The 10390-nt window shown below is 29.2% G+C and overlaps 1 protein-coding gene across 1 annotated transcript in view; it reads left to right on the top strand.

Annotated features, from left to right (window-relative positions):
* Positions 1–10390, top strand: part of LOC117174770 (prominin-1-A) — a 58564-nt gene that overhangs the window by 1955 nt on the left and 46219 nt on the right. Inside the window, exons 3-5 of the mRNA XM_033364125.1 lie at positions 2113–2168; positions 3701–3876; positions 4789–4976. Coding sequence (XP_033220016.1) covers positions 2113–2168; positions 3701–3876; positions 4789–4976 — 420 coding nt within the window. The remainder of the gene's footprint in view (positions 1–2112; positions 2169–3700; positions 3877–4788; positions 4977–10390) is intronic.

The raw sequence follows: 10390 nt of genomic DNA, 5'->3' as shown, positions 1-10390 counted from the left end.
GCGCATACTTTGAATAAAATATTTGTTATCATTCTCTTGAAATAAATGTGTTTTTTTCTTGAAAAAATACCGGTTTCATATGTATACACCTGGTATTTATCATCTTTAAAAGTAAAGATATTTAAATTGCAAATCCTTAAAATTAAAAAATATTCAATTATAAATCTTAAAAATGATAGAAATTAAAATTTTATACTTGTAAACTTTAGGACTTTTTAATTCTGAAATCTAACGATTAAAAATGATAAAAATCTTACTTTTTTTATTTCCCGAATTTTATAACTTTACAATTTTACATTTTGAATGTCTTTAATTTGAAACATTTAGAATTGGAAACTTCACTTTTTACTTTGAAAATCATCAAAATTGAAAAATTTGTATTCATGCGTCTTTAAAATTGAAGATGCTTTAATTGTAATGCTTGAAAATTGTAGACATTTGAATTGTAATCTTTAACATACAAAATTTTGTACTTTTTACTAATACAATTAGAAATTTTGTAATTTTTATGTTTTCCATTCGAAACTTCTTCAAGATGGAAGATTCAAAATTCAGAAAATCTTAAGTTTTGAATCTTCACAAATGAATTTTTTTCAACTGTAAATCTTCAAATTTTAACGATTATATTTTCAATTGTGACGATTAAAAATGGCATAAATTTTAATTCCGTCAATTTAGAACACTGCAAATAGTAAACTTCAAGAATTATCCATTTTCAGTCTCAAAATAGGTCCATTTTAAAGAAAACGTTCCACATTACGTGTCTTTGAAATATAAAACTTCAGAATTTGAGACATTGCAATTCCGTGTTTTCAAAATTCAACAATTTTAGATTTAACTCTTCAAAATTAAAGAAATTTTAATTTTAATCTCTTAACATTGATTTTTTCATTTTGAAAATCTACAATTATTAATTCTGTAGTTTTTTATCATTTGCATTTGAAATCTCATCAATTTAGAAGACTTGAAATTAAAAGCCTTATTTTCGGTCGTCAAAATAATCCAAATCAAAGAATTTGTATTAATACATCTTTAAAATTAAAGATTTTTTAATTTTGAACATTTATGATTCAAAATTTTGTAGTTTTGCTGATTTAATTCAAAAGTTTCTTCAATTCGGAAGATTTATAATTGATCTTGAAGATTATCCACGCTTACACATTTTTTTAAACATCCTTAAAATCAGTGAGTCTTTAATTTAGAAAATTTAAAATAAAAATTAATTACTTCAGATTTTCCAAATAATCAAACTGATTCAAAATTTAAAGAGGATTTAAGAATGAAAGATTTTTGTACTGATAGTCTTTAAAATTGAAGAATTTTTAATTGTAAATCTTTAAATTTTTAGAGTTTTTAAGTTTTTAATTACAGATTAGAAATTCTGAAATTTGTGTAATGTAATTGCAAATTTTTTCAATTTGTAAGATTGAAAATGAGAAATCCTGTAATTATGATGCTTTAAATTCCAAATTCCTTCAATTTGGAACATCACGAATGGAAAATTTTATCATTTTAGATTTTCTAAATGATCAAACTGATAAAATTTTTTTAATTTGTAAGATTTAAAATTGAAAACGTGACTTTTGATCTTCAAAATTGACCGGACGGATCGCACAACGACCTTAGCGCTTGGATTCAGCCAGCCTAGTTTGGTCATGACGGCAGTTTCAAAATTATTTGTCCAATTAACTCGGCCCGTAGCTACGCATTATCCCCCCTCTTGCCTAATAGGCAGCCTGAGTCCGAGCGCTAAGGTATTTGCGCAATCCGCACGCTCAATTATCAAAACTTAAGATTGTTCAGTCAATGCGTCTTTAAAATTGAAGTTTTAAATCATTTTTTCTTTACTTTCAATTCCTACAGGATAAAATATTATACATAAATAAAAGCTACAGATTTCTGAAAGCTAATTTGTCTTTGCTGATTTTCTTTTCTAGAACTTTCAATGAAAGATTCTATTTTAATTTGAAAATTAAGTAACGAAAATAAGAAATAGTGAATAAGTGCGCGTATCTCAGTTTTTTTAAAGTACAATATAAGTAAAGTTATTATTGATCTCAAATTTTGTTGTGCTGCCTATGTGTCAAAACTGTACAATAACTATTGAAACAGATATACTGAAGGATGCCGTGGATAGCAGAATAAATGCATCGAGGCTGGTTTCTCAAGTGAGTAGAATTTTTTGTTTTATTAATGTGATAAAAAGGCATTGTGTGTTGTCTTATGAGCGAAATTGTACACCAAAGGAATTTAATGCAAGAGGTTAAAATTATTATAGTGTACAATGGGGTTGTTGCATGCATTTAATAGCGTATTCGTTTATCCTGCACTGGTGTACTCCAAGAGCACTCCGATCGCTCCTTAATTCTTCCTGCTCACTCTCACCTGCTTTGCTGCAAATCGGACTGCACCAGTGCAGGATAACCGAATACGCTCTAAGATAATAGTATATTGTGCAACAAGCCTGAAAACTATAGTCACAGAAAAAACAGAAGATAAACTTTACATCGATTTCCGACGAAAGATTCTCTGAAACAAAAATTAACTTCACAGGATAAACTTTACACAAATATCGGTTAAACTTTCTTTTGTTTTTCCATAACAAAAACATGCTTTCTGAAAGACGCGAAGTTAGCTAAACAAAACTCTATCGCTTTAAAAAATTTCCTGCAACAAATTTTATTCTTAGTTTTTTCTGTGGTCTTTTGACGATCGAGCTTGAGTTTTTGCAAACATACGAAACCATAAAAAGACTTCGCTGCATCGGTACTCACGATATTTTATGTAATAATTAAGAGTATAGTTTTCGAATTTTATAATTACATTACGTCTGAGGTTTGAGATTAGTTTAAAGTGACATTTACCGCGCAAAACAGTGCGCGTGGGTCGAAGTAAGGAACGCGCATGCGCGCATTTCCCGCGGATGGTAAAGTGCACTATATTGGCCTAGGCCGGTAAAGTACCCCACCACCAACGATACTCTACTTGTTGCAGCAAACCACGCCGAGAAAACGACAAAGCCATACCCGCTTTACGTCAAATATTTTTTAAATTCCGCATAAGATTCTAAATAATTATACTATTTATGAAAAAATTTTGAATGCTTAACTTTTGCGGAAGAAATATAATATTAAAGTATCAATAAATCCTTTTCAAACAACTTTGAAGCGTCGCATTTTACAAAACGCCGAACCAATCAAAATAATGGTATGCAGTGACTTCATTGATGCACGAATTGTCCAGCTAAAAGCTAGTGAACAAGTTTGTAACCATCCACATGTCGCCTTTTGACACATTCGAACTGACCTTTTTGCGGCCTTCTTTATACGTTATGAACAAACTTCAATGACAAACATAAAAATAGATAATGTTTACTCCAGTAATTAGCGGTCATATTGATTCCAACATGAACTGCGCGAATAAGAATGATGTTTACTCTCGATTCTGGCCCAATCAGAATGCCTCATTTTCCAGCAAAAAATATAAAAAGTACGCTTTTTAAAAATAAAAAAAATATTCAAAATTATTATTTTTTTTTTCCTCAAATAATTATATTTAATTTTTAGTGTTCTTTTAATTTTACTGGGGGAAAAATATGCTTGAAGGTATGCAACTAACCCATTTGAAATGTAGAGCTCAACTAGTTTAATGTTTAATCCTATTGAAAATATTCAAATGACTATTATGTTTTTATCGACAGTCATTACATATGGAAGCCGCATTCATAAGTTTGATAGGAATTTGCGGCTTGTTGATGTTCGTAACCCCCAGCACCGAAGTTTGGCTTGCATGTCGCCCAACCAAACAAGATTATAAACCGCCCCGTCATCCTGGAGCCCTATCGTTCCTTCTGAGTATCTTCATGTTAATCATGGGGTAAGAAACTCTAAAGTTACCCTTACCCGTTATACGTTTAGTTATGTTAGCGCCAAGTTAAATATGGTAGTCTATGACCGGTTAAGCGTCTATTCTCTAGTGAAATCTGTTTCCTCAATGATTCAGTATGACTTTATAAGACAATATAACTTATTACATATACATATACTCAACTTCTAAATTAGACATATTATCGCTGGGAAAAAATAAATAGGGTAATTTGTAAATTGATTGGTAACATCACTTGAATATGCTTATATAAAAGAACAATCATAAATAAAACTACTAATAAATAATCCAGGATGAACCTTAGTATAACAGATGAGTATGGTCTTTAAACGAGGAGTAGGAGAAAAATAATAAATAAGGATAAAACAGAATAGGAATTAAAAGTATTGTTGGAACAGGGAATATGATTAAAGGATAAAACATAAAAGACAGTGATAAATTTATAAAAAATAAAGTGAGAACGTGATAGAACGGAGCAGAAAAGCAAATAATTATTTTATTAAGGATAGAAAGATATTTACAGTAATAGAAGAAGGTAGAGGAATAAAATAAAAATGATGAAATGTGAAAGAAAAGAATGGAAATATTAAAGGAATAACTCGGACAGAATACATAAGGAAAAACGAAATAGAAATGGAAGGTAATAGATTAGGATAAAGAGTAATAAAATTATATAAAGATAGAATAGGATCGTATTAATTTTGAAAGTTACGAAGGTAAGTAACAAATCAGTCCATTACATCACTATATTATAATAGAATTAAGAAATAAATGGACTAAGTTTTAATATCTAAGTAACGCAGTCTTTTCCTAATTTTTGGTTTACGTTTTGCCAAAAGGAAGGATAACTTTTAGAGGGTAAAGGCCAGCTTTGATATTCAGAAGGTGCTTTCTAACTTTTAGAGCAAGCATGGTAACGATGATTGTCTGCAACGAGGCGGTGAGTGCCGGAATCGAGAAGATCCCTGTGGTGATGGAGACGGCTCTTCAAGACCTTGGAGATTACCATGCCGGAACCTCCGTACAGTTGCGAAAGTGCCTAACTCGAAGTCTGGACGTGGCTAGTGAAGCGATCTTGGTGGACTTAGACAGTGAGTAAGATTTACCTAACTTGCATATGAAAGGTTTCATGGTATAAGGGCCTAAGGGATCATTTACAAATTTCGTAACGCATTTTTCTTTTGTTTGAATAAAGATTAGAATATAATTTCCGTGAAATGAGCAGTGATACAGCGACATGAAAAAAATAAAAACGCGTTACGTAATTTGTGAATGATCTCTAACCTACATTTTCACAATTTTTCAGGAGAGACAGAAAACATCCTGAAAATCGAATTTTTAGTTTTTTTTTTAAATTAGTAGAGACCTTTTCATATAAGTCGGTGCTGAATTGAACACTGAAAAATTTTATGACAAATATTTTATGTAATATAAAAATAACAATAGAATAAAAAATGTAAATTAAATAAAATAATAAATTTCAAAAAATGTGAAAATATATATAATATCTACCTATTAAGTTAATGAATCGAAACAAAGGTTTTTTTCGCTCGAGAGGCACTTTTTCTCAAATTTTGACCATGATAAAAATCCAATTTTGAACTTTAGAAAAAATTAAAGTTTATTATTATCTATTTGAGTTTGTGTTTTTATTTACTTAGGCCTAACATAAATTCAATTACAGGCTCATAATTTAGATACAAAGTTTCAGAATCATTAAAAAAATTATTCACGTTAAATTCATATAATTCAAGGTCTCTAATGAACAAAACATAAGGTAGATGTACCGTTTATGGCCACTGTATCGTTTGTGGCCACTTTGAGATTTATAAGTAAATTTTAAATATTTAGTTTTTACTATAGTGTATGTAGTATATTTATAGGGTTTTTTTATATGTTGGCAACGCTGTGAACTCTTTTCTATACTCGTTAAAAGAATAGTTTAAGAAATAATGGAAAACATAATCTGGACGCGTGTTGTACCTCGCCGATTTTAATTATTTCTTACAAGAATCTGCAGAACACCCCGGTGGTGCATACGTTTTCCAGTTTTGGCCATAGTACTTATTGATTTAATATGTTAGATTATTCACACGTATATTATTCAGTTATTATTGATAAAATTATCGAAAAAAAATTTCAATTATACATTTTTCACGTATTCAGAAGCTGATTAAAAAAATCCTTGGAATCAATTAAAAATGGTACCGCTATTGCATTTCTTCCTTCCAGTGATAAAGTTATCCAATGAATTTTATTGTATTTTGTTTAATCAAATTAAAAATAAATTTATATATTGATAATTAATTGAGTCAATATTAATAAAATTCACTCGAACAACAAAAAATTTCTTACTATGGCCAAAAGTGGTGCAACCAATGGCCACTACTGGTACATCCATGGCCACTACTGGTGAAACAGGGAGTAAGATTGAATATTATCAATTTTTATAATAAAGTAAGGTTCAATGATTTGAAATTTTAATAATTCAATTATTGATACACTAATAATGTTATTAATTCATACCTCGTTATGAATTATTTGATTTAGGTTAATTTAATTCTTGATGAGAGATACGAAATTGCTTAAAGTGGCCACAAACGGTACATCTACCCTACTCCCTCGCATAGTTTATAAATCTCTATTCTGTTAAAACTCTATTGATTTGCTAAAGTAATAATTAACATTTTAAATAAAGAATAGTATTGGGAATCGAGAAAACAGATGAAAAATTTGTGGTGTGAGGTGCACGTTTACACGTAATAAAAAAATTTTGAAGCATGATAAAGAATCCTATTTTCAATTTTTTTTTAAAGAGATTATTTATTTTCCGCTCCAAAACATTTCAGGCGTCATCAGCTGTTTTTCTTTATGCATGTTGCCGATAGAAAAATTAGATTATGATACAATCGTTCCGTCATGATGTGCATTACAATTTTTTACATTTTTTGCGCCAATAATCTCATTTTTAGAAATTTGTGGGCTAAGCTCTTATAGCATACTACCATTTATAGATGAAATTAATCTTCATGATTGGAAATTCTTCTACAGGTTGAAAACTAATATGTTTTGGTCGGAAAATAATCTTTTTTGTTAAAATTTAACTACTTTGTTAGAAGTTAAACTTCTTTGTTAGAAATTCATTTTTTGCTGTTGAAGATTCATTATGTATTTATCCCAAGATTGATCTTTTTGGTTAAAACTGTAACTTTTTGTTGGAAATTTATACATTTTGTTCAAAATTTCATCTGTTTTAGAAAATTAATCTTGTTGGTTAGAAATATGTCTTTTTGTTTAAAAATTATAGAAAAATTTGTTGGTATTTTTAAATGAACTCAACTACATATATATCATTGAACCTTAAAATATTTTTAGATTGAAATATCAACTATTACACTTTTCATTGAAAATTCATATTGATTGGTTAAAAGTTCAATTACTTGGTTAAAATTTAAACTACCTTGCTAAAAACTCAACCTTTTGGTTGAAGATTCATAATTTATTTTAGTTTGAAATTTCCCTTTTTGTGAAGAATAATTATTTCGTTGAAAATTCGTTTTTTTTTTACAACAAAAAATCTTCTTGATTGGAAATTATTGTTTATGGTTAAAAATACATATATTTTGATTAAAATTTTAACGATTTAGTTCAAGGATGAACTACTTTGTTCAAGATTAATTTTTATTGTCGAAAATTCATCATCTCTTTAGTTCAAAATAAATCTTTTTCGTTGAAAATCTAACTATTTCAGTACAAATTCATTTATTTCGTTAAAAATTTGTCTCTTTGGTAGAAAATCGAACAGTTTTCTACAAATTTCATCTGAAAGGTTGATTCTTTGGAATTTAAAAGATTTTTTTTCTTGTTTAAGGATTAAACTACATATTTAGTTAGAAACTTCTATTTTTGGATAAATTTAACTGTTTTTGATTTCAAATGAACATTTTTTTGGGGTAAAATCTCAATTATGTGTATTATTTTTGAAGAGCTGGAAGAGCACATTTTTTAAACATAGGACGGAAAAATCCAACTTTTTAAAAATCTTTATTTACTTTTTATCTATTCAGTTGCTAAATCGATACAAAGAATATTATTAAGTTTCTAGATAATAGATTGCGAAATTCTTTATATTAAGTCTTATTTCTGCCCTCAAATTATAATTTTGTTTAAATGTTTTTTTTCTTGAACAACACATTTTTTGTTTGTTAAAAATGTAACAATTATTTGAAAACTGGTATTTTCAGTTAAAAAATTCATCTCTTTTGACAGAAACGTTTTTTTTTTTTGTTAGGAGTGCAATTATTTAATTGAAAATTAGAATGTTCAAGTAAAGTTATAGGATTCGACTAAGGTAAACTGACCATTACTGGACCAGTTACGAAAACCTAACCAACATAAACACAATTTTAAAATATTGAATTAGAATTTATGGTACAAAAACCGTTATAATAAGTGGCTAAGACATTATTAGATACATAAGAACAAAAAATGCATTATTAATTTTATAGTTAATTGATATAAATCGATATTTTTTAAGCTAGTCAGATTGTCCATTATTGGGACACGAATTTTGGGGTACCTCCTTTAGTGGAATACAAAGAAGCCAATACTGGAACAAGGAAAATTCACTGCGGTTTATCAAAATAAAATGACACAATTTACTTTTAATTATAGAATACATTAGAATACAATTGGTAAGTTTCCATTAATATTTAATATGGTAGACTAATATTATCGATTTACTTGCAAATTCAACTGCTTGTCAGTAAATTTTCATTTATAATTTATTTTAATTCAAGTCAATATATAAATTGAAAAAAGTATTTAAAGAATTTAATTTATTTTTTAATTACAGGCTTTATTATTTGTTTAAAAATTTTATTGACTGAAAAATCTTTTTTGATTAATATTTCAACTATTTTCTTGAAAATTCGTCTTTTTGGAAATTAAATTTTTGTTGAAATTTGGACTAGACAAATCTGAATGGTTCAAAAATATTATTGAATTTTTTTAAAATCTTGGGTAAATTTATATAGCTTTCAAACAAAAGCTTGAAAATAAATGTTTATCGTAAATTTGTATTCTGCATTATATATTATTTGTGTTCCCATATCGAAAAAATTAAAGCGCGCGTAACGCGCGATTGATGATGCTGATGTCAATTAAAAAATACAAATATCGTCAAGGGGGGTGATTATGGATCAAAGTTTCAAAGTTTTTTCGATTGCGGCTTCTCAAAAAATCAGGAAATGTACCACATTTTTCGTATTATATATATTTATTCTTAAGAGTCTTCTGTAGATATTCTGCATTTTTAATTTTTTTAAATTATGCTTCGAAGTTTTTAGTAATGAAAGTTTGATTAAAATTTACACTCCCGATGGGGCAATTGTAAATAAAAATTCTTGTTTGTTCATATAGGTATGTAAAAATTGTTCTTATATATGATGCTTTTTTTAATAATACCCAAGTATTTGTAGAAAAAACATTTGGTTGCAGATTATAGGAGTGCAAAGTTTCGAAAAGCCTAGTATAGCCGTCCAAAAAAATGAAAACCTATTGGATCCATAATCGTCTCATATGACGATGTATACATTACAGCAATTATAATCTAATTTAAACATTATCATGCTTCTGATTGGAAGAGAAACTCATTTTATTTTCCACTCTGTTACTAAAACTACGACTCCCAGCAACCCTTATAAGATCCTATAAAGTTCCTTAATGAGGAGAAAGCTTGACTCAGTAGAAGGCATAATGAGTCATTCTCTTTGCCAATTTCCAGGTCTTCAAAATTGAAATACTCTTTTAGAGTGTAAGGCACATCTCTTTTGAGCTCATTGCCACCTTCGACTCATAGTGCACTATCATCTCTGAAATCGAATTTGTTCACAAACCGTTTAGAAGTACTTATTTATATGTAAACTCCTTGAACTACCATTGGTCTTTTACTATTGTGATGGAAAGGGAAAAAAGGGGAATTAAGGAGGGGATAGAAGGTATGTAGGGAAATATCGGAGCGGGTGAAAAGAATGGTGGGAATCGTAAATAGGTACAAGTAAGTTACTTAGGTATAAGTAAGTAAGGGTGGCGACTGTGCGGAAGTAAGAGTAGAGTGTGAGGGGTAGTATGACGGGAAAGGGGAAGTAGAGTGGGGCAATATAGGGAGGATAAGGGAAGTTGGGAGAACGGGGTTGAGAAAGTAGAAAGGGTTGAGAGGGGAGGAAGTCAGCAGAGAGTGGAAGGGATTGTAAGATATAATTGGATAGGATAAAATCGAATAGGACAAGAATTTTCATAGAAGGAAAGGAGAGATTCAAAGTACTTAAATAACGGCCTCATAGGCTACGAAAAGTAATATTTCGAGATATTACTGTAATTTGCACTCCAGAGGACGGCCGGGTATTAACAAATCGGATCACATGAACTCCCATCTACTACAATGCTACTAAAGGCTGGTGACCTTCTCAGCATAAAAACATAAACCCAAGACGACTATCTCGGT

The sequence above is a fragment of the Belonocnema kinseyi genome, chromosome 6 (genome assembly GCF_010883055.1).
Source record: "Belonocnema kinseyi isolate 2016_QV_RU_SX_M_011 chromosome 6, B_treatae_v1, whole genome shotgun sequence".
NCBI lineage: Eukaryota > Metazoa > Arthropoda > Insecta > Hymenoptera > Cynipidae > Belonocnema > Belonocnema kinseyi.
This window is presented reverse-complemented; position numbering and strand designations above follow the sequence as displayed.